At 39.0% G+C, this 26,052-nt stretch overlaps 1 protein-coding gene across 10 annotated transcripts in view; it reads left to right on the plus strand.

The window, feature by feature from the left end:
* Positions 1-26,052, plus strand: part of piezo2b (piezo-type mechanosensitive ion channel component 2b) — a 574,856-nt gene that overhangs the window by 323,739 nt on the left and 225,065 nt on the right. For all 10 annotated transcript variants that reach the window (XM_073047154.1, XM_073047092.1, XM_073047145.1 and 7 more), the window contains exon 4: positions 3,865-3,907. In XM_073047154.1, coding sequence (XP_072903255.1) covers positions 3,865-3,907 — 43 coding nt within the window. The remainder of the gene's footprint in view (positions 1-3,864; positions 3,908-26,052) is intronic.

A 26,052-nucleotide genomic window follows, 5' to 3' on the forward strand; every position in this document is an offset into this window, starting at 1 on the left:
TCACTGTGGAGGTGGAAGCTGACTGGTTTCAAGACTGTAGCCTTGAGTCCAGTCGCCAGGCTACCCAGAAACATAAAACAACTCCAGTGGGTAATTGTCTCTGGCAATGTTGTAAAACATTTAGTATTTTGTTTAACCTTTCCTCCTCCCACACAGGTTGCTGTGAATATTTATTTTAATCTCGTCTGTAGCCCTCACACAGTAACATTTACCAAGATGGACGTCCCACCTTAAGAGGGTAATCCAAGATACACACATTCCATGTAATCATCAACATTTTCATCTGTTCTCTGCATGACACCGTGTATCTTATGCTAATCTACAAAGAATCTAGATTCTTCAATGCTTCTAGTAGATTAGCCTACAGAGTGTTTAGATCAACATCCTGGGCCTGCCTTGGCCATTCAATATACTCTCTAACTTGTTTCCACTTAACTGTCCCCAAACGGGTGTCCATTACTACATAAATATCATCATCATTTGGAGTATGACATTTATGGAGCAGTTCCATTTTAGGGATAAATTTCTCTACATCCTCCTTGGGATTGGGAGTTAACTCTATTATAGCTTGTAATTCAAAGCTAGACTATGGACTGTAAACTTCAACCAGGCACCTGTCCAATGCTGGATATGTGGGTATAGGGTACAGACCCGCACTAGAGTCATGAGATCTGGTATGTTCCGCCACCGGACCTTCATCTAGTGAACCAGTACCCCCTCCCGCACCCCATTGTTGATCTCTAACTTTTGAAGTGGTAGCTAAAATGTCTGGCCATGCTGGCTGCGCTAGCGGTCAGGAAGAGACTCCTGATGTGGCCTTGATGGTAATGGTAATTGGGGATACAAAGGATCATGGTCATCTTTGTGCAGTTTGTTTAAGTTGGTTGTAGGATTAAGGTGGAAATTCGCAGAAAATGCAACAAAGTAGGGCACATACAAAGAGTATGTTGGCAGACAAAAATAAATGAACTACACAGGGAAGTGAAAAAAGTAAAAAGTTGCCGTTTCAATAAGAGCACTAATCTGCACGATATTGATGAAAAATCTGATAATGATGAGAGTGACACAGATCAGGCTCGCCTTGAGATTAATAACATGAAAATTAATAGTAGAGTCCCGCTTGGTAGCGCAATAATATCAGCGCCGGACTCCAGAGCGAAGTTTCCCAAGTTCGAATGCAAGTCAGGCTGAGCATCAAGCTAGCAACTCGGCCTCGTAAAAATAAGAATAGCTTGCTACGGAAACACCGTCATGCGGTGCCCTGATAACTCCACTGCCGAGTTAAGGGCTATTCTTCTTCTAATAATAATAGACAAGCAAAAACAAGAAGAAGACCAGCCATATGGCTTACACCAGAAGTGAAAGGAAAATTAATTAAAATGGAATTGGACACTGACTCAGCTGTTTCAGTTATTCTACAACATGAGTTTGAACAACATTTCAAAGGTACTGAACTGAAGCCTGTAGATAACCAACTAAGAACTTGTACTGGAGAAAAGATAACTCCTGTGTGAATGCCATTCGTAACACTGAAATATAACAACCAACAAGCCACATTGGCCTTGTATGTATTAGGGCCAGCATTATCAGGGTGTGACTGACTGGGTCAACTACAACTTGATTGGAGATCCTTCCACCATTTATATACCACATCCCCTGCGACAGAGTGAACTGAAAGCAAATTAAGTAATATACTGGATGATGCCACAATTCTCTCCATGCTGTACACCATGAACCATTGCCCAACAGAGGGTAAACAGGTGTTGGTGCCAGCCTCTCTGCCTCTGGTTAGAAAGCATATGGGACCAAGTAAGAGCCATGCTGCTCAGAGGAACCATGACAGAGATGAAAGTGGTGGTCAGACTAGAACAATTTGTGCAGGCAGCGTATCTGAGAAAGCTTCTGATACGTTAATCAGGCAGTTACCTGTGAAATGTAGGTTAGTATTAAGCTGGAAGAGAGTTCAAAAGAGCTTCACAAAAACTGCAAGCATTTGGCTTTTGTGAGAATAATGAACCAGAATCTATTCAGGATATTGCATGAACAAGAGACAAAAAGCTGCTTGCAGATGCAAAGGCTGGATGAATGGAAGGTTAAAAAGAGAGTTATCATTGGAGATGTGAAAACAGAGGATTTGTCAGGTGATGTTGAGGATCAGGAAACCAGGAGGAGAGATCATATTGTAAAGGGATCAATAGAAGGAAATAGAGAATACTCCAGTGATTTAAATTTGCCTTTCCTAGATCAAGATGCACATCCTAGAAAGAAGAAAAAGGAGAGCAGAAAGACTGTTCATGTTAAAGTATGTGAACTATTGACCTGTTAAAAGGAAAATAAAACAATAAACGCTAGGCCAAAACAGGGTCGTTAACTAAAACTCTCAAAAGGAAAATGAAGCCTACACTGCGGCTGAAAAAAACATTTAAACGTTAAACGAATACTGCTAGTCTTCAGAATCAGTTGATTTGAAAGTCCAATTTCTCAGGGAAGGCTGAATGTAAAACAGCAGGGGAGCATTGCTATGCTCTGTCCAAGTCTCGACAAGCACTACAATGACAAGAATGGAGTTAAATACTATCACTATTAAATAATAATTACCTGACATGTGCAAATTCACAAGCGCAATTGGCATATCTACTGTACTGCCAAATCCGTGGTTGTGACAGTGAGAACATGGTAGCAACAGTTACATTTAAGAAGCACCCAGATCAGCACTGGAATAGTCAAGACATTGTAGGTTTTGGGCCAAGTGTTAGTAATTGGAATTAATCTAGGAAGGTTTATTGTTTGTCGATGTGAACAAAGTGAGCAGAGGTGTTATTTTTACACTCACTGGCTCTAGTTTTGTACTCAGCCCATCATTGTTCTGATTATGTAGGAATGGGCTACAGTTAGAGCAGTGTAGAAAAATGCTGCAGAGAGCATGTTTCAAAGAAAGATTTGCAAATATGTAGCATCCCTTTAATGCCTTTCAAAAAGTTCCAGAGCATTTTAGTGCCAAGAAGTGAAGCCACTATTACAATGCAGGAAATTCAAAATTATAATTAAACAAGAATTTCTATTCAAATTTCCAAATGTCAGCGAGCTTTCATTAAAAGTGAAAATGTAAATGCCAACATTGTTTTTGAAATCTTGTACAAAAAAATGGTGCTTTGCAAAAACTGGATATAGCTGTTGTTGACATCCAAGTGTTTTTCATGAGGGCAAAATTAAGCTGGAAAATTTGAAATCAAGCATTTTAATATATATGAATACTCAGGCTAATGAAAAAAATCCAAGTGAAAATTAGTTCAATATGACACCTTGCTGGTTAGACAATACTGTACCAACTGGGGTGCATTTGCCTGAAGCACGAAATTATAAATGTAATTGAGTTTTGAGGAAACATTAACTGGTTTCTCTTTCTACAGATGCTCCTTGATGGGCTGAGTTCTTCCAGCATTATTGTTTTTGGTACAGATTCGAACATTTGCAGTGTTATTGCTTTTCATAAAATGTAATTGGCTGGGCAGAAGATTTAGCTGTCAACCATTCTATGCTGCTGTTGAAGTCAAAAGTAGACATGCAGTAAACACAGAGAATAAGCACAGCTACTATAATACTTCAGAAACAAACTGCCTGTTAGGTATCTTGAAACAATTTAAATATACCCACTACTCTTCTTAGAACAATTCTATCGGTAGTATATTAGGGGACTAACAAAGGTGTACTATGGAATGTATTTTTATGAGAAAAATAAAAGGGCAATTTGCCACATAATCACAAGGCTTTAAAATTGGTATTTTTATTGGTTTGTATTGCATTTTATTGAATCCTCCACATAATGACTATCAGAATTAATTATGTCGTGTTTTATTTTATTAGGTACGGATTGGGAAAAGACCTTCAGACAGTTAGGATTTGAAAGGTGAGTATTTGCTATTGCTATTATTATCGTGTTTAATAGAAAACTAAATAATTGCACCTGTGTCTTTACAGTGTATTGCTTGAAGTTATTGAACAGACCATTTTAGGGGAATATACACAAGATGATGAATTTTCTGATTATCAACTGCCCAACTCAGCATCTGTTGTAAATTAATTTTGTTTTATTTGTATACTACATTTATCCAATAAATAGATCATTATAATTGCAGATTTGTTACAATTTATAGAAATTAATCTATCAGTAGTGAAAATGTCTAGATTGACTAGATAGATTCAGATTCACTGACAGAATGCAGACTCAAGCTACATCCACACTAGACCGGATAATTTTGAAAATGCCGGTTTCGTGTAAAAACAATAGGCATCCACACTATGCGTTTTTGAAAATATCTCTATCCACACTGAAACGGAGATTTCGGCGAATCTCCTCCTACACATCTACCGAAAACAAGCAACATGTTTGGTGTTGAATCTCGCCGTAAAAGTGCGCGTTTGTGTAGTTACAGACTAGAAAAACTTAAAACGATGGACAGCTGTTGGCTCTCACGCAGGAGAACTTAAAACTAAAAAAAACAAATACCGGAGCATACGAAGGGAACCAACAGGGAATTCACGGACTGTATGACCCGGCTGACAACGAACATTGAAAAACTGGCTAACTCTGTTGCATTAATAAAGCACCTTGTTAAATGTATAAAACATGTCTGCATCAGTGTTATCTTGGATTTCCATACAATGTTACATTAGGCTGTTACACATCTATTGTCAGAGAAGTACTTGCATAAATAGGTAAACCACCTTCATACGAGCAAGGACAGAAAACAGCAAAGTGAGTACAGTATACTTATTTATTCAGTAAGTTATGGGTCAAAGTATTTGGTGAGTACATTTCTAACTCTTCTGGCTTCAGTCTCGTTGCCGTCTGTTCTGAAATTGTTAGGTTGCGTTCAAGAAAACAATGAAATAGCGCGCTGCCGTCTGACAGTGCTTTCAAAAGTCTCCGGTTACTCCGTCCACACTGATCTGCCCAAGCAGCGATTTCAAAAATACCCACTCTGGAAAGCGTTTCTGAAAAGCTCCGGTTTTGGGGGATGAAAACGCCGTTTTAGTGTGGACGGAGGGTAAAAACGAAGAGAAAAAGCTTCGGTTACGGATTTATCTGGCGTAGTGTGGATATAGCCTAACTTTGAAGAGAGGACAGTGTCTCTAACACATTTTAGCGCAGAATCTCTCTTCACATCTCAATTAAATTCAAACCTAAGGTGGGAAACCTCAGTGTTTTTTGTGATGTAGATTTCTAATCCCATGCTCTGGACTACCAAAAAGTCAATAATAGCATGTAATAACTTTCATGCAGAGAAAGCTCAAAGGCCAATGATGTATATTATTGTAGCCTTTAACTTACAGCAATTTGTTACAGAATACGAAGAGGCTGAAGGACCAATGATTCGGTTAGATTTCTTCATTGAAACCATTTGCCCTAATCCCATTTTCATTGACTTTTCATGTATCCATTTACTCTGCTTGCACTACAAATCTCCATCTAATACTTTTCAGTGCTGTGAATGTACGAGACTTTATGTGAATATCAGTTGATCTTAAAACTGTGTGAAGGATTTTTTCTCTACTATACTAATGCTCTAGGTATTGTGTAAATTCAGAACTTCAAACTGTTTGCTGCGAGAAGAAAATAATCTTAAACTCTGGATTACATTTAAGCACTAAGTACAAAAAGTGCTGGAAATATGCAGTAGGTCTGGCAACATCTGTGGAGGGAGGAAGAGAGTTAAAGTTTCAGGTCGGCAGCCCTTCATCTGTTCTGTATAGTATAGATAAGAATTAATGAGGGAGTTACATAGCTGAGACATTAGCTCTAGTTCTCGTCCTGCAAAATTCTGCTTGATATGTTAAGTATTTCTAGCACTTTCAATTTTTATCTCAGATTTCCAGCATTAGCAGTTTTTGCTTTTCTGTTCTTAAGCAACGTTTAGTATTAAACAACGAAAGGGTTTTTAATCCATGGTTTGTTTTGAAAGAGAGAATAAAATTGAATAATGCTAATTTTTAATATTGTAGCATGTAAATTAAAATTTACTGAATTAAAGATTTGTTTCATTAACTTGTGTATTTTCAGATATAGCTCTATCATGTCATTATCTTCTTTTTCCTCTGAAATGGACTTAGCTCAGTGCTTGATATTTCTCCCCATAAAATGAAACACCGTGGTTAACTTTTATGAAGCATTATTATTGCTCGCCAAAGGCAAGTAAAGTTAAGCTTCCAAATCTTACCCAGATTTTAATTCCTCCTCAAACCAAACCTGCTGTCATTTGATAGTTAGACAAATCCTAATCCTCCTTTGGTCAATCCTTGGAATTCTCTGTCCAAAACACTGTAGATACTAGCTCAAGAGAAGGATTTACAGTAGAGGTTGAGAATTTTTGAAAGATTGGGGAATTAAAGGCTGTGGTATCTAGGTCAGAGAATGAGATAAGGGCTGGTGTAGATCAGCGGTGATTATATTGAATGCTGAGACAGGTTGGAAGGGCTGAGTGACTTGTTTTCTTGTGCTCTTTTGTTTTATATTTTTCCCCATTTTATCAAGAACCAGGGTGACCATTGGGGAAAGGAAAAAATAAGGCAATAGCTAATATAGTTAGCGCAGACATAAATGATAGATGTGAAAGCAAAGGCCAAAGAATGAAAATGCTGGTACTTTGAGAAACCAAATGCAAGAGTTACTAAAAATCTAAAATGAAAGATAATATTGCTAATTCTAGAATTATACCACCTGTTCTTGAAGCTTAACGGGGTAAATGTGGTGTTGATATTTCCAGCGATTGAGGTGCTGAGATCTAAGGCTCATAAGAGTAGGTGCTGGCAATTCAGGACATTCATGAGGAGAAATTTCTTCACTCAAGGGATTGTGAATCTTTAGAAGTCTTAACCCAAGAGGGTTGTGAATGCTGAGTTGCTGCACATATTCTACTCAGGGAGATCGATACGTTTTAGATATTAAGATAATTAGACACATGGGTTCAGTACAGGAAAATAGAGCTAAGTTAAAGAATGAGTTGTTGAATAGTGTGTAAACTATATATTAAATAGTATATAAAATGATATTGGGTAGAGAGTCGGAATCTTTATTCCAGAATGGAAATGTCAAATATGAGAGGGCACAGCTTTAAGTTGGGAGGGGAAAATTTAAGGAAGATTACCAACACAATATTTTTACACATTGGTAGATACCTGAAACCTGCTGCCAGGGAGGTGGTGGAAGCAAAGCAGCGTTTGAGATACATTTAGATAGGAACGTGAACTGGCAGGACAGTGGGGTTAGTTTTAATTTGCATCTTGGTAGGTTGAAGGGTCTGTTCCTGTGCTGTACTAGTCTATGAGCAAGTGTGAGAGTTGTCTGTTCCTGCCTCTCTTTCTTGCGGAAGAGAGGAAGAGAGTTAAAGAGGTTGAAAAAGGCAATATCAGAGTTGGAACCTTAGCATCTGAATGTGTGGCCACCAGTGGTGGAGCAGTGCGATTGCAGAAGGATAAGAACTTGTTCTATAAAAATTGAAAGGATATCAGAGCATCTGACATTGATGATGGATAGCTTGTCAATGAGGATTCTGAGGGATAGGATCTACCAATATTTGGAAAGGCAGGGTGGGAAGTCAAATCTGGCAAATCTCATAGAGTTCTTCAAGAAGGCACATAATATCATAAGGGGCACAGGCAGGGTGAAAAACAGAGCCTATTACCCAGAGAGCGCTAAGTGCAAGAGATCATATATTTCAGAGGGACATCAGATGCAGCTTTTTCATTCAAGTGGGGATGCGTATTTGGAATGAGCTGCCAGGTTGAGGCAGTTTAAAAACCATCTAGATTCTGCAGATTCGTCACCAGCTTTGATTCAGCTAACAACAGTGGTGTAATCAGCATGCATAAATATGTCATTGGAGTTGTGCTTTGCCTCACAGTCATAAGTATCAAGTGTGAAGGGGGCTAAACTCACAGCATTGTGGTGCACTTGTGTTGATGGAGATTGTGGAGGAGATGTTGCCAATCCAAACAGACTGGGGTCTGCAAGTGATGAAATCAAGAATCCAATTACACAACAAGCTATTGAGGCCAATGTCTTGAAGCTTATTGATTAGTTTTGAGGGAATGGTTGTATTGAATGATGAGTTGTAGTTCATTAAAAGTATCCTGATGTATATATCGTTGTAGTCCAGATGTCCAGGATTGAATGCAGTGCCAATGAAATGGTATATACTATGGACCTGTTGTGCTAGTTGGCAAATTGGAGCAGATCCAAGTTGTTTCTCAGGCAGTAGCTGACATGTTTTATCACCAACCTCTCAAAACACTTCATCACAGTGGATGTAAGACGTGCTATGACGTGTAATCATTGAGGCAGGTTACCATATCCTTTCTAGTCACTGATATAATTGAAATTGAAAACCCAGCAAGTTTGAGTTTTAAAACTCCTACAAATTCTGAGGGAAGTGAACAGAAGAGTAAATGAGGGAAGACAACAGGGTGCAATTATTGTGTTCAGTATGCACAAAGAACAAGTAATTTGAGAAACGTGAAGGAGAATTGAGGTAGGAAAGATTACCAATAGCAATAATATTACAAAACAAATAGTAAAGGATTAAAAGGTGTAGGTGAGTGGAAATTTGAGCATAATCATCTCTAGATTACAAGAAAGTAACCAAGTAATGTGCAATACTATCCGTAGGGTTGTGAAGTGTTGTATTGTAGCTGTATTATGGTGAACTGCCACATTGTTTCCCCTGAACCTATTGAATTGTACTTCTATATTCCATGAATTCCAGTTCATCGGGCAATCAGTTAATCAGGGCAGCTGTTTATGTTAGACAACACTTCAAGAGCAAAAGAAGAAAATAGCCAGATTCCCTTCATTTATTTGGGACACTATGCCTCTTAATTGGCCCTGGTAACTGTTGTTGAACATTTTCTAACTAGCAGTAGTCAGTGCACATCGCGTGGCTGTTAGACACTACACAGTGCTTAGAGAGAATAGTTTTTAAGTGGCATCACTTGCATGTCTGTGTTCTAAAAGCAATGATATTTGTCATCGATAGTTGGCAAGAAATAAACAGTAAGACAATTCAGAATTATTTTGCTCACTGCAGTTTCAAGCATTCATGCTTGGAGATGCCAGAAATGGTCAGGAGTAAAAATAAAATTATTTTACTACTTCAACAAGTTAGGAACTGCAAGGCATTTAAAAATATCGACAGTCATCTTGAATGTTAAGATTTGTTGAATGTAATCATCAAAAGAACTGTTTGAAGGCAGCCCACTGTCTGCGCTGATTTTGTTCATTTACAGTCAATTTAAATAATATGGCAGTGTACACTGGATAAAGTCCATCCTTGTTAACTATTAGGAACTATTATACAGTTTTATAGTACTGTAGTAGTTTTGCTAGTGTTCTAATTTATTCTGTATTTGTATACATAATTTGTTATTCAGTTAATTGGTAGTTTTTCTTTTTTATACTTCTTAAAAATTATTTCCATGAAACTTCAACTAATTGGGACAATCACTGAATTGGGCCAAAATTTGTTAGACCCAGTGTGCCAATTTACCAGAATCCACTGTCTATCTTTCAGTGTATTTTTTTTTTGGTTTGGTAATAGTTTAGTAATGGGCACAGATTATTTGAGAAAAAAGGGAAATATATAACTGCAGATATACATATGATATATAATATATAGTGTTATCTCAAAAATGTAGTTGAGCAAAAGTGACAAGAAGACTCTTCTAATTGAATCATGCCATTTGATCGAAATGTGACTATTCAGCATGCTGCAATTAATGTTCTCTGAGTGCACAATTTAGAGATTTGTGGTCCTGCTGAATGTCATTGTTTTAAACATTTTTTTCACTTAGTTTGAATTTCAGAAGCAGAAGTGTTTATGGCTGCTGGTATTATCAGGTATCAGTCACACTTAAGTACCCCATCCCAATAGTGAGAACATCAACGAGGTTGTCTTGCCAAATGTAGCAGTGAGAGACTGCTGCAAATTCATCTCATTTCTGTCTTAAATGAGCTACCCCAGTGATCACACCCAATTGTGTTGTCATATGCTGAACAATTCTTGCTATGCTCTTGGTTAACTTTCAACCAACATAACCAAATCAAATTGTCCAGGTACTGTGGAAACACATACCCAAAATAGAAGTGTTGGAAGAACTTAGCAAGTGAGGTTGCATCTGTAGAGGGAAATGGACAAAGGAACTGTTGGCGGGAATGGTTGGTCAAGAGATGGAAAGTGATAGTTGTGTCCAGGTGAAAGGGGAGGAGGGTGGTGATATGCAGTTGAGACCAAGAATGATAGCAGAAATCTGGGAGGTGATAGGTGGAAGTGAGAAAGGGCTGAAGATGATGGAATCTGGTAGAGACAAGGAGCAAAGGAAAGGAGGTTGGTGAAATGTTTAAGTGGTGGGCAGTTGGAGAGGGTAGGTGGGGTGGAGATTAGGGTGATAGGGGCAGTTGGATCCAGAGGAGATGGGAAAAAATAGGGGAAATGGTTGCAGGAAGAATTTTCTCTTCATGGTGCCAGGTTGGAGACTACCCTGGTGGGCTAGGAGTTGTTCTTCTTTGTGGTATCTTGCTATACTCAAACCAGCAACTGGAAACACACGTTGTTAAGGTGACTATATATCAATTTTTTTTTTTTTTAGAGTAATCGGTTTATTTGGCATGAAAGCAAGGTCTTCATCCTAGTTCTTCTACTACTCGCATGCACTGGGGAAAGCTACAGCAGCCAATTAACCTACTGGCCTGCACACCTGTGGCATTTTGAAGGGAAAGGGATACTCCCGACAATCGATGTGGTCACAAGAACGATATGTAGACTCCTCACAGGGAGAGCACCTGAGGTCAGGATCAAGCCGAGGTCACTGGAGCTTTTCAGTAACGGCATTCCCGCTGTGCCATAATGCTGCTCCTGAAGCTACAGTATTTTGCTTAGAAGATGTTTGTCATGACTTGTTATTGGAATGGGCACAGATTATTCAAAACAAGCGCATTCCATTCTGAAAACTGAGTACAAACTCAATGCACTTCTTTGCTTTAATGATATTTAGATAGATAGATAGATAGATAGATACTTTATTCATCCCCATGGGGAAATTCAACTTTTTTTCCAATGTCCCATACACTTGTTGTAGCAGAACTAATTACATACAATACTTAACTCAGTAAAAAAAAAATATGATATGCATCTAAATCACCATCTCAAAAAGCATTAATAATAGCTTTTAAAAAGTTCTTAAGTCCTGGCGGTAGAATTGTAAAGCCTAATGGCATTGGGGAGTATTGACCTCTTCATCCTGTCTGAGGAGCATTGCATCGATAGTAACCTGTCGCTGAAACTGCTTCTCTGTCTCTGGATGGTGCTATGTAGAGGATGTTCAGAGTTATCCATAATTGACCGTAGCCTACTCAGCGCCCTTCGCTCAGCTACCGATGTTAAACTCTCCAGTACTTTGCCCACGACAGAGCCCGCCTTCCTTACCAGCTTATTAAGACGTGAGGCGACCCTCTTCTTAATGCTTAAATTTAAATTTAAATTCTTAAATTTAGAGGTATCTCCAGCACTTTTCTAGCCTTTTTTTTTCATCTTATCAATTTGTATATTGATTACTTTTAAAATGATGGATGGCCCTGTATTGTAAAACCTAGTAGTAATAAAACAGGAGAGAATACAACCTAAATGGTGAGAGCTAGTAAAGAATGGCATGCAGGGGAATCTGTATGTTGGTTCACGAGATATAGAAGATATATTTACAAAAGCAGCAATTGATTCAGTAAGCAAATGGTGAGTTGCCCTTTATTGAAAAATGGCTGGGATTCAAATGTAAGAGAACCTTTCTATACTTGTGCAAGGATTTGATAGATAATTTGACATTTATTTTATTCCTAAAGAAGGATGTACTTACTTTTGAACCAATGCAGTGCAACTTCACTAAATCAATTCCTGGTTGAAGCATTGAACAAGGAAGAGAAATGTTTCTTCAACACCCTAGAATAAATCTCTCACCAGATTAAATCTCTTCCCAAAATAAATCTCTCTCCCCTCAGGCTCAAGAGCTGGAGACTAAGATGCATGGTTTTAGGATTAAAATTGTCCACTGAGGAATGAGGTGGGGAGAGGTTTCTCTATGTAAAGTATTGTAGTCTTTGGAATTCTAAGCCTCAGGCTGTGGATACTCAGTCACTGAATGTATCCAAGGTTGAGACTGATAGATGTTTTTGGACGCTAAGGCATATTGTAATTGGCGAGCAAAATAGATGTTGGGCACAAGGTCAACATAAACATTGAAAGATGGAACTAGCTTAGGGATATCTTTTATTTCTTAGGTTGTTCGGTAAGTTAAGAAATGGAATCTCTGGAAATGTTTTCTTATGGAAATACAAAATACTGAGCATATTAACAGAAATATATTACTGATTTTTCTTCTTGTTAAGCAGTATCTCTAAATACCATGCAATATTACAATACCCTAAGAAGAGCTTTATGTTCAATAAGACAATCTTGAATGTGGAGCCACAACTTGTCTTAGCAGGATAGCCCACAAAACTCTTGTCCACAAAGCTGCTCAAAGTCTTTCTGGATCCTGAGTGAGTAGAAAAAGCAACTGGGCATATTTTTAAAGATTGGGAAATAAAAAACAGGAAGGCTAATTAACAGAGGTCGAATTAAGTTAATACCATAAGATAGTGGTCCCCAACCACTGGTCCGCGACCAATTGGACTATACTGTCTGCTTTGCCATTTCATCATGGCTGATTTATTATCCCTCTCAACCCCATTCTCTGCTTTCTTCCCATAACCTTTGAGGATCATCCTTTGCTTTAAATATACCCAGTAACTTAAGTTTAGAAAGGGAAATAAAGAGAAAGGTAAAGTTGGAGTCAGAAGAAAAATGAAACCATGCTTCAAATGATTCTCAGATTTCAGTGTCTCCTGCTTATTTATTTCTGTATCAGAGAGGTTGTTGGGCAGACAGCCACTGTTTCAAGTGGTTAGTTTTTATGATTATGAATAACAAGTGTCACGTACCCTGTGACCGGGTTAATGAACCAGCAGAAATGGAAAACACTCTGGAGTCTGGTATTACTATAAACTAATAGTGTTTATTAGTAACTAAGCAATACAGTAATATAAATGCAAATATATCAAACAGGTTAGCAATGATATATATATATAAATAGGAACAAAACTAGGCTCTTTCAAACCTAGGGGTAAATGGGTACTGTCGTACGATATGATGAAGAGAGTTCAGTTCAGTTCAAGGTAGTTAGTTGAGTAACGTTGGAGAGAGAGGTGAGAGGTGATGCCGTCGATCTTCCCGTTGTCTTCTGAAATCCTGTTGTAGTCACCGACCATGACCATAGCACGTACGACCGTTCTTCAGCGGTGGAATTATCACCCAGGCAAGGGTGGACACACAAATAATTCTCCACCGATCGCACCTTTTCACACTGTGAGCCACTGATTGATTTCCCTGAATCAATCCTCCAGAACCCCACCTCCATGTGGGTACACAAAGCTCTTTCAGTGTCCGACACTGTGTGTGTCTCGTGGTGTGTCTTTCCGTGGCCCAGCGGATCTGCTTTTTATCTCCACATGTTGGACACCAGCTGTCCATCAACCTGCTCTGCCCACCACTTTCTGCAGACTCTCTACAAACAGGCTAGTGACCTCGGAGAAAGGTAAACAATCAGCAGAGGAACCATAACATCATTCTTTCGAGCAGTTTCTGTCTCTCTCTCTCTCATTGCACTGGATGCCCCCCTCTCTGTCTTTTAATAGCAGCACAGTTCATAGGTCTCTTCTGGACCCCTTTTCCAAACTAGGGTGACCCCTAACACAAGATAGAAAGGAAGGAGGTTAAATAATAACTTTCAAAAGAGTGCATAAGTGGCCATTTTATTAGGTACACCTGTACACCTCGTTGATGCAAATCTATAATCAGCCAATCATATGGCATCAACTCAATGCGTATAAGCATGCAAACATGGTCAAGAAATTATGCTGTTCAGATAAAACATTAGAATGGGAAAGAAATGTGATCTAAGTGACTTTGACTATCAAATGATTGTTGGTGCCAATGGGGTGGATTGAGTATCTCAGAAGCTGTAGACCTCCTGGAGTTTTCATACACAGCACTTTCTAAAGTTTACAGAGAATGGTGTGAAAAACAAAAACATCCAGTGAGCAGCAGTTCTGTGGGAGAAAGCACAGTAGAGGTGAGAGAGGTCAGAGGAGAATGGCCACAAAAGCTGACACAAAGGTAACAGCAGCACAGATAACTATGCATTACAGTAGAAGAGCATTTCTGAATCCATTACACATCAAACCTTGAAGTGGATGGGCTGCAGCAGCTGAAGACCACGAATATACACTAAGTGGATATTTATTAGGTACAGGGGGTGCTTAATAAAGTAGCCATTGAGTATTGATAATCACTTGAGGTGAAAAATAAATGCAGAGTTTTGGGAAGAGGCAAATTGGAACTAATTGGTTAACACATCCAAAGAGTGAGTCAGGGTCCAGAGAACTAAATGGACTTTTCTCTGCTCTGTCTTGATAGGTTAAATATTGCATCATCTGTGCATTTTGATTACCGTCATTGTGAAGAAATCAGTTCCAGAAATTCTAAAAATTAATGGAGCAAGATCTATTACTTCTAAATTTATGCTAATTGTTCCTTGTGGTTTCTTTGAATAAGCACTAATACAATCTGTTATAAATATTGGACAGCAGATGTTGTAAAGGTTCCAGGTTCACATTTGCTTTCCCTTTGAATTCTCATGGTAAAATATGCTATCCTCAGGTCATTCAATATCTACAATCCTCCCAGAAATATCACCTGTAAAGAAGTCTAGATGGAAGGCCGACCATTAAGATCTCATGTATTGGAGTTGTGAGTGAGGGGAGGTTTGAGGTTTAAATTTAATTGGAATGAATGATGATGCTCTCAGTGAAATGCTTGTTTACTTTCTTTCGAAGAAGTGATTTATACAAGGGTGCAGTCTCATACACAGGCACTTTGTATCTAGCTGATTTTTGCTGTATTTTTGACAGTGCAGCTCAGGGATAGTTCCTGGTTGAGAGCCTCGCTCAACAGGGACGTGGATTAAAAAACTGACCATTGATATTAGTGCACACTATTCCATAGATTATTTATTTTCTGCTCATTAAAGTCAGTGGGTAGAAAATTCAGCAAAATGCAGAATGATCTTGCACATAATTCTCTGCCTCAAATAAACAGGAAACGACTTCATATTTTCAGTGGGAACCAACAGTAAGTCATTATTCCCATCCAATATTATGTTTATCACTCTTGCCCTTTCCTGTTTCTCCACAGCGGATGGATTTTTATGGGTATGCACGCACACACACACTTGCACTCGTGTGCTCTCCTCTCTAGTGTACTCTCACATATGCTCGCTCTCACACAATAGCACACACACTTATCTCAGTCTTGCACTAGTTTAATTTGTGCTTGTGCAGGTAATGTATAATTTATGTTGATTTAAATATATGTTAAATTATGTTTGTCCTCATTTTGCTGTGCTGCTAACTTTCATGGCATTGTTACATATATATACACACACACACACCTATGACAAGAGTAAACTTGAGCACTCTTTCTCATTCTCTGTTTCACATATTCACGCACACATTCATGTTGTTGCCTGCTCTGCTCCTGGCCTTGGTTGCTTTGCAATGTGGGAGGAAATCAGAATAGCTGGGAAAAGCACGCGTGGTCGCAGAAAGAATGTGCAAGTTCCACACGTCCAGCACTGGAAATCAGGATTGAGCTCGGGTCGGTGCAGCTCTGGGGCAGCCGTGCTAACCTTTGTGCTGCAGAGCTCTCTGGACAGTTAGAAACCTACTTCTTCATCTGTGGGTGCAGCTGAGATTCCTGGGCCCATCAAACACAGTGTGGGCAAAGAAATTTTGCTGATGATTTGACATCTTAAGGACACTAGCATTTATTCAATATATATTTCTATGTGGGTCCAGCAGTGCCACCAGATTTTGTTGACTTTCCCACCGGAAGAATGCAGGTTAAAATAATTTAGGCTCAAGAAAAACACATCTTGAAAAACAGTGTACCCAAATAAAGGTGCACCAGGAATCCAGACACACACACACACAGGTCATGCTACTAGTTGAATGAGAATTCCTGTGAAGTGAATGTGTCTCAGAAAATAAATAAGTTATTTTTTTGGCAAATATCAGTTGCTTAACAGAAGCCAACTATGTTATAAACTGCTGCAAGTACTTGGCACAAGGATGTGCTCGCTGAAACTGTGTGAAGAATTTTAGCCAGCTTCCATAATAATACATTGAAGAATTGTACAGGCTTTATAGCGTAGGTCAAAAAATAAAAATAATGCATTAAACATCTTGGAATTGATGAAGTTAGTCTGGTAATAAAGCATGTTTCAAACAGGGATCAACTCACACAGATCAAACTATGCAAATTATACACTTTAAAACAAAAGGCATTTCACATAAATGTTATCCTGCAAAAATATTAAAACTATTCTTAATCATGTGCATATTTTAATAATGTGGTTATGAAAAGATGTATTATTTGATCTGGAGCTCTTAACATTATGAATTTATGCACAGTTGTTAGGAAAGTAAGGTGTATTAAGTATTTGTACCAGCACAACAAGAAAATAAATTTGTATTGTGCCTTTTACATGAACACATTCTGAGGAACTTTCCAAGAATGCTAGCAAGCAAGACGGATGCTAAAATAACTGACTTTGTTTTCCCTGAATGCTCTGATTTGCTCCCACATCCCAAAGATGCAGTATATGGGTTAATAAGTTAATTTCCCCGCAAGTTTCTCCTAGTGTGTTGGTGAGTGGTAGATTCTGGAGACAGTTGTTTGGAACATAGGGAGAATATAGTAGGGTTAATGTGGGATCAGTATAAATGGGTGTTTAATGAATGGAGTGGACTCCATGCTCTGTGGCCCTATGTCATCATCTTACAGTCTTATAAGAAGGGGAAGATTCCATTAAATAGAAACATAGCAAATATGAGAGGGTACAGAAGAGATTGACGAAGATGTTGCCTGGACTGGAGTGTAATAGCTGTAAGGACAAACTTGAAATGTTTTCATTAGAGTGCTGGAGGCTAAGAGGAGAAGAATATAGAATTATTACAGACATGGTTAGGATGGTCAAAGTAGTTTTTCACAGGGTGCAAATGTCAAATACCAGAGCGTGTGCATTTAAGATGGGAAGGGGAATATTTAAAGGAGATTTGCAAGATGGTTTTTATTTGCCCATGTTGGTGGATGACTAGGAGAGGTAGTGGAAGCAAAGATGAAAACAATATTTAAAAGGCATTTGGATTGACACATGAACCTGCAGGGAATAGAGGGATAACAGCCATATGAAGGAATTTGTTGAATTTGGCATGATGGTCAGCACAGACACAGTGGGCCAAAGGGCAGCGCTTCTGTTTCTATAATTCAGTAGAATATCAATAATCATTTATGATAGATCATAATATTAATTTCTTTCAGACTGATTGCATGAAATATATCCCTTATGTTTTGACATTTTTGAAGGTTGGTTAGTCCCTCTCTTCCCCCCTCCCCATCACCCCTCTCCATCTCACACACACAATAGTTTGTCAAGAAGACAAAGTGAATTTTACTCATTCACTTCCGTCTTCTTTATAACACTGATTTAATATTTGCAGTTGCAAAATTTATATCTGCAAACATTACAGTTAGTGTGGTTGTCTCACTCAAACCTGTATAACAGTGTTGTTAAATCATTTGGATTTAAGAGCGAGTTACAGTGCTCTCACTGCTGCAGTTTATGATGAGGTAGCATTAACAGACGAGGATGATCTTTGGTTTTGAATGATTTATTAGACAAACAGAATGTAAGCTGCAGAACCAGTTCAGACACTTCATTACCACTTGAAGGCAATAAGGATTTTTTTGTGAAATGCTTAAGAATCTTTAGTTGAAATATTACAAGATGTTATTCTCTGCTTTCAAATCAATTATATTTGTTGACAGGTAAGATATTTGTGACGTAACTACTTACAAGACTTTACCCCCCTGTACGCAGGGCTGGAAGTGGCATTTCAGCTGTTTGTGCAGCTGTGAGTTTATCAAGAATATCTTGTCTTCTTGTACTTAGAAATTAATTGAATCTGCTCAGAGTTTAATTAAACATCTTCCTTAAAGTACAATGTGTTCATTCTGTGGTGAGCTGAACTTATGAATCAAATAAAGAAAATGTTACGGCTTTGTGGTTAGAGGGTTTTTATGAACTGGAAAACCAGTGTGGTTCCTGGTGGAAAACCTGGGAAGGATTGAAAGATGTGAAGAATAGTGTGAATGAAAGTGACAAAAACAGAAAGAGAAGAAAAGATACATGAAAGTAATAAAGAATCAGAGTCAGGTTTAATATCACCAGCAAGTGTCGTGAAATTTGTTAGTTTAATGGCAGCAGTGCAATGAAATAAATGATAAATATAGACAAATATATTTTAAAAATCAATTACGATAAATACACATATGTGTATTAAATAGTTAAATTAAAAATAGTGCCAAAACAGTAATAATAAAAAAGTAGTGAGGTAGTGTTCAATGTTCATTTAGAAGTCAGATGGCAGAGTGCAGGAAGTTCTCCCTGAATCGCTGAGTGTGTGCCTTCAGGCTTCCATGCCTCCTTTCTGATGGTAACAATAAGAAGAGGGCATGTCCTGGGTGATGGGGATAATCACCTTCATAATGGACACCAACTTTCTGAGGCACCGCTACTTGAAGATGTCTTGGATGCTACAGAGGCTAGTACCCAAGATGGAGGTGACTAATTTTACAGCATTCTGTATTTTCCTTTGATCCTGTGCAGTAACCCCTTACCCCCCCCCCCCCCCAATACCAGACAGTGATGTAGCCTGTTAGAATGCTCCAATGCTTTCCATGGTACATCTGCGGAAGTTTTCAAGTGTTTTAGGTGACAAACCAACTCTCCTCAAACTCCTAATGAAATACAGTCACCGTCTTGCCTTCTTCATAGCTGCATCCACATATTGCAACCAGATTAGATCCTCAGAGATATTGACACCCAGAAACTTGAAATTGCTCACTCTCTCCACTTCCGATCCTTCTATGCGGATTCATATGTGTTCCTTTGTCTTAGCTTTCCTGAAGTCCACAGTCAGCTCTTTCGTCTTACTCAAGTTGAGTGCAAGGTTGTTGTTGGGACACCACTCAGCTAGTTGGTATATCTTGCTCCTGTATGCGCCCTCATCTCTGTCTAAGATCTGCCAACAATGGTTTATAGATGGCATTTGAGCTATTCCAAGTCTCACAGTCACGAGTATAGAGAGTGCAGAGCAGTTTGCTAAGCATTCATCCTTGAGATACGTCGGAGTTGATCGTCAGTGAAGAGGCTATGTTATTACCAATCTACACATATTCTGGTCTTCCAGTGAGGAAGTCGAGGATGCAATTGCAGAAGGAGGTACAGAGACCCATGTTCTGTAGCTTTTTGATCAGAACTATAGGAATGATGGTGTTAAATGCCGAGCTACAGTCAGTGAACAACGTTCTGACATACAGTGGTGCTAGAAAGTTTGTGAATCCTGTAGAATTTTGTTTTTCTGCATAAATATGACCTAAAATGTGATGACCTTCATTTAAGTCCTAAAACTATATAAAGAGAACCCACTTGAAAAAATAACACACAAAAAATATACCTTTTTGTTCATTTATTGAGAAAAATGATCCAATATTACATGTATTTTTTGGGAAAAGTATGTGAATCTCTGGGGTAATGCCTTCTATTTGAAGTGAGGTGTTCCCGTCAATGAAATGAGATTGGAGGTGTGGATTGTAGAGGTGCCCTGCCCTTTAAAAAGTTAGACAAGTCAGGTTACTGACAGAACCTGCTCTTCTCAAGAAAGCTCTGTTCATGTACACCATGCCTCTATCAAAACAGCTTTCAGCGGACCATAGAAGAATCACAGAGATGCATCAAGCTAGAAAAGGCTACAAAAGCATTTCTAAAGACCTGCGTGTTCATCAGTCCGCAGTAAAAGAAATTGTCTACAAGTGGAGAAAACTCAATACTGTTGCTACTCTCCCTAGGAGTGGGCATCCTGCAAAGATCACACCAAGAGCACAATGTGCAATGCTGAAGGAGGTGGATAAGAAACCCAAAGGTAACAGTAAAAGACCTGCAAAAATCTCCAGAACTTGCTAAAGTCCCTGTTCATGTGTCCACTACAAGCAAAACACTGAACTTAAATAATGATCATGGAAGGATACCACGGATGTAACCATAGCTCTCCACAAAAACAAAACATTACAGCATGTCTCAAGTCTGCAAAAGATTACCTTGATGTTCCACAGCACTTCTGGGGCAATGTGTTACGGACAGATGAGACAAAAGTTGAACTTTTTGACTGAAATGCACACCACTATGTTTGGAGGGGAAAAGGGTACTGCACATCAACACGAAAACCTCACCCCAAATGTGAAGCATGGTGGAAGGGGTGCCATGGTTTGGGGCTGCTTTGCTGCCTCAAGGCCTGGACAGCTTACAATTGTTGACGGAGCAATGAATTCAAAATTGTATTGAGATATTTTACAGGAGATTGTCAGGGTAGCAGTTTGTCACCTGAGGTTTAATAGAAGTTGAATAATGCAACAAGACAATGATCCAAAAGACAAGGGAAAATCAACAACAAAGTGTTTTAAAAAGAAGAAAAATTGTTTTTTGGAATGGCTGAGTCAAAGTCCTGACCTTCATCCTATAGAAATGTTGTGGAAGGACCTGAAGCAAGCAGTTTCTGCAAGGAAGCCCACCAACATTCCAGAGGCAAAACAGTTTTGTAAGGAGGAACGGCCTAAAATTCCTCCAAGCAGTTGTGCAAGACTGATCAACAATTACCAGAAATGTTTGGTTGAAGTTATTACTGTACAAGGGGATCATAGCAGTTATTGAAAGCAAAGGTTCACATACTTTTTCCAACAAATACATGTCATATTGGATCATTTTTCTGAATGAATAAATAAATGAACAAGTATAATGTTTTTTGTGTTGTTTATTTAATTTGGTTCTCTCTATCTAGTTTACTTACATGAAGATCTGATCACATTTTAGGTTATACTTATGCAGAAATAGAAAAAATTCTACAGGGTTTACGACCTTTCTAGCACCACTTTAGGTGTTTGACAAAGAGATGCACAAGCAAAAGGACAGAGCAAGAAAGAAAAGAAGAAAGATAAAGACTGAGAAGGTAGGAGAGAGGGAGGGAAGAAAGGAGTAGTATATTTGAAGAGATGGCACTTCTGTAATGAGGGAAATGTAGACATATATTCATGCACAGCCAAGTTAATAAACGACATTATCATATTGACAAGATGTCTTAGCTGTTGATTGAAGGATAGTGTTCCTTAAATTGATACACTATCCGTCTCTCCTGGGGACATCAAAAGATCCCAAAAACTTATCAGAGGAAGAGTAAGGGTATAGCCCTAATTTTAAGCCTATGTTAATGTCTCTATAAATAGATATGATGATTATCTTTTTCTGTTTGTTAGATTTAATGAAATGAAATTTCCAGCTGCATTTCCTATTTAAAGGTTATTAGACATCATGAGGTCAGTCTAGAAAAGCTCTGTATAACTGCTACCATTTCATTGTTTTCTGAATTATCTTTGGTAATTTTCTGTCTATATGGCAGTATGCAATTATCTTGTGAATAAATTTGCTTTAATTATTTGCTAAATGAATGACCTGAGTATGTAGTATGTAGATGGCAGTATGTAGTGGTTTTGGTTCTGATGTAATGTAGTTAATGGGCAATTGTTGGGCCAATGACACATACAAAGCAGGCACTTTTCAGCGTGAAGGAAAGTTAGTCTGCTTCTGGAAGCTGCTTTTCTGCACAAGTTGAGTGTTTTGATTACACGTAATTTCAATTTGTGGCTTTTGGAATAAAGGTGGTCTTTTCCAAAAATGAAGCAAAATCTATGTTACATTGAAGCACATTGGCACCAATTAAAGAAATTTGTGTCTGCCCATTGTCAACTACACACTTTAGTCAGATCAGCTTGTTGAAGTATTCTTTTTAACTCCAATATAATAGATATTCTATAGTATGATTCATCTGGCTGCAGTGAGGAAAACTACAAACAATGTGTGCTATCTTTGAAGCGGTGTACCCACTTGTTAAAATCTATTCTATTTTAAGGGTGTGGGCATCACTGGCATTTAATGTCCATCCTCAGTTGATTTTGAAAAGGAAGTGCTGATTTGGCTTCAAAAATATCTTCAGTCTTCCTGCTGAGCGTATTCCAACAGTGCTGTTGGGTAGTGAAATCTAGATTGTAGACTTAGTGTTCATAAAGAAAAGGAATATATATTTTATGTCAGGACATTGTGCATGTTGCCTTTCTAGGTACTGTCATTGCGAGGTGCATACAGAGGAGCTGAAAGAAATAACTGCAGTGTATGTTGAAGATGGTACATATTACTTCTATTAAACACGGATGTGTTTAAACTAAGTAGTGGGGGGGAGGGGATGAACTGGAAAGATAAGGATGGAGTTAAAGGGAAAGTGAAAATAAGAAAAGTTAAAAAGGACAACAGAATCAATGGAGTAGAAAGCTCAAGAAGAGATCATACAGTATGGCCAAGTGAAATAGGAATTGATATGAAAGGAGAGGGGAGTACCGAATTAAGAGTATTATATATGAATGCACGAAGTATAAGGAATAAAGTAGATAAGCTTGAGGCTCAGTTGGAAATTGGCAAGTACGATGTTGTGGGAATAACTGAGATATGGCTTCAAGCATACAGGGCCTGGGAAATGAATATTCAAGGATATACATCTTATCGAAAGGACAGACTGACTGGCAGAGGGGGTGGGGTGGCTCTGTTGGTGAGGAATGATATTCAGTTCCTTGCGAGGGGGGACATAGAATCTGGGGATGTAGAGTCAGTATGGATAGAACTGAGAAATTCTAAGGGTAGAAAGACCCTAATGGGAATTATCTACAGGCCCCCAAACAGCAGTCTGGATGAAGGGTGTAAGTTGAATGAAGAGTTAAAATTGGCATGTCGCAAAGGTAATAATACAGTTGTCATGGGGGATTTCAACATGCATGTAGACTGGGAGAATCAGAATTGTACTGGATCCCAAGAAAGGGAGTTTGTGGAGTGCCTCCGAGATGGATTCTTAGAACAGCTTGTACTGGAGCCTACCAGGGAGAAGGCAATTCTAGATTTAGTGTTGTGCAATGAACCGGATTTGATCAGGGACCTCGAGGTAAAGGAACCATTAGGAGATAGTGACCATAATATGATATGTTTTAACCTACAATTGGAGAAGGAGAAGGGAAAATCGGATGTGTCAGTATTACAGTTGAACAAAGGGAACTATGGAGCTATGAGGGAGGAGCTGGCCAAAGTTAAATGGAACAATACCCTAGCAGGGAAGACAGTGGAACAAAAATGGCAGATATTTCTGGGAATAATGCAGAAGGTGCAGGATCGGTTCATTTCAAAGAGGAAGAAAGATCCTTAAGGGGAGTAAGGGGCGGCCATGGCTGACGAGGGAAGTAAAGGGCAGTATAAAAATAAAAGAGAAAAAGTATAACATAGCAAGGATGAGCGGGAAACCGGAGGACTGAGAAGCTTTTAAAGTGCAACAGAAGATAACAAAAAAGGCAATACACCAAGAAAAAATGAGGTACGAAGGTAAACTAGCCAAGAATATAAAGGAGGATAGTAAAAGCTTCTTTAGGTATGTGAATAGCAAAAAAATAGTTAAGACCAAAATTGGGCCATTGAAGACAGAAACGGGTGAATTTATTATGGGGAACAAGGAAATGGCAGATGAGTTGAACAGGTACTTTGGATCTGTCTTCACTAGGGAAGACACAAACAATCTCCCAGATGTAATAGTGGCCAAAGGAACTAGGGTAAAAGATGAAGTGAAGGAAATTTATATTAGGCAAGAAACGGTGTTGGATAAACTGTTGAGTCTGAAGGCTGATAAGTCCCCGGGACCTGATGGTCTGCATCCCAGGGTACTTAAAGAGGAGGCTCTAGAAATCGTGGACACATTGGTAATCATTTTCCAATGTTCTATAGATTCAGGAACAGTTCCTGCTGATTGGAGGGTGGCTAATGTTGTCCCACTTTTCAAGAAAGGAGGGAGAGAGAAAACAGGGAATTATAGACAGGTTAGCCTGACGTCAGTGGTGGGAAAGATGCTGGAGTCAATTATAAAAGAGGAAATTACGACACATTTGGATAGCAGTAGAAGGATCAGTCCGAGTCAGCATGGATTTATGAAGGGAAAATCATGCTTGACTAATCTTCTGGAGTTTTTTGAGGATGTAACTATGAAAATGGACAAGGGAGAGCCAGTGGATGTAGTGTACCTGGACTTCCAGAAAGCTTTTGATAAAGTCCAACATAGGAGATTAGTGGGCAAAATTGGGGCACATGGTATTGGGGGCAGAGTACTGACATGGATTGAAAATTGGCTGGCTGACAGGAAACAAAGAGTAGTGATTAACGGGTCCCTTTCAGAATGGCAGGCTGTGACCAGTGGGGTACCGCAAGGTTTGGTGCTGGGACCGCAGCTGTTTACAATATACATTAATGATTTAGATGAAGGGATTAAAAGTAACATTAGCAAATTTGCTGATGACACAAAGCTGGGTGGCAGTGTGAAATGTCAGGAGGATGTTATGAGAATGCAGGGTAACTTGGACAGGTTGGATGAGTGGGCAAATGTATGGCAGATGCAGTTTAATGTGGATAAATGTGAGGTTATCCACTTTGGTGGCAAGAACAGGAAGGCAGATTACTATCTAAATGGAGTCAAGTTAGGAAAAGGGGAAGTACAATAAAATCTAGGTGTTCTTGTACATCAGTCAATGAAAGCAAGCATGCAGGTACAGCAGGCAGTGAAGAAAGCTAATGGCATGCTGGCTTTTATAACAAGAGGAATTGAGTATAGGAGTAAAGAGGTCCTTCTGCAGCTGTGCAGGGCCCTGGTGAGACCTCACCTGGAGTATTGTGTGCAGTTTTGGTCTCCAAATTTGAGGAAGGACATTCTTGCTATTGAGGGAGTGCAGCATAGGTTCACAAGGTTAATTCCCGGAATGGCGGGACTGTCATATGTTGAAAGATTGGAGTGACTGGGCTTGTATACACTGGAATTTAGAAGGATGAGAGGGGATCTGATTGAAACATATAAGATTATTAAGGGATTGGACACACTGGAGACAGGAAGCATGTTCCCGCTGATGGGTAAGTCCAGAACTAGAGGCCACAGTTTAAGAATAAGGGGTAGGCCATTTAGAACAGAGATGCGGAAAAACTTTTTCACCCAGAGAGTGGTGGATGTGTGGAATGCTCTGCCCCAGAAGGCAGTGGAGGCCAAGTTTCTGGATGCATTCAAGAGAGAGTTAGATAGAGCTCTTATAGATAGCGGGGTCAAGGGATATGGGGAGAGGGCAGGAACGGGGTACTGATTGTGTATGATCAGCCATGATCACAGTGAATGGCGGTGCTGGCTAGAAGGGCTGAATGGCCTACTCCTGCACCTACTGTCTGTTGTCTATTGAGTGTTAGTGGTCTAGGGACTGAATGTTTAGGGAGGTGAATGAGGGCTGTTGTGCTCTAGATAGTGCTGCATTTCAGATGAATTGTTGATGCTTCAATTATGCAAATAGAGAGTGTTCTATTTGAGAGCTTCTGACATGCCTTTTACCTTGTAGATGGCAGAAAGAATCTGGGATGTCAGATTCAAATGAAACGCTCATTGCAGGAGACCAAGCTTTTCAACTTTCTTGTAGATGTGCTAGTTACGTGGATGGTACATTTGAAGTTCTGGTCAGTGGTGACCCCAAGGCTGTTGATGGTGGGGCATCCAGCATTGGTAATGCTTTTGTATAGCAAGGATAAGTGGTTAGACTTGTTCAAAATCTACAGCATTATTTTGGTACTTATTTGACACTGATAATACAACAGTTCAATGTTATCTTGGTCTTGCTGCAAAGATTG

The sequence above is a fragment of the Hemitrygon akajei genome, chromosome 1 (genome assembly GCF_048418815.1).
Source record: "Hemitrygon akajei chromosome 1, sHemAka1.3, whole genome shotgun sequence".
NCBI lineage: Eukaryota > Metazoa > Chordata > Chondrichthyes > Myliobatiformes > Dasyatidae > Hemitrygon > Hemitrygon akajei.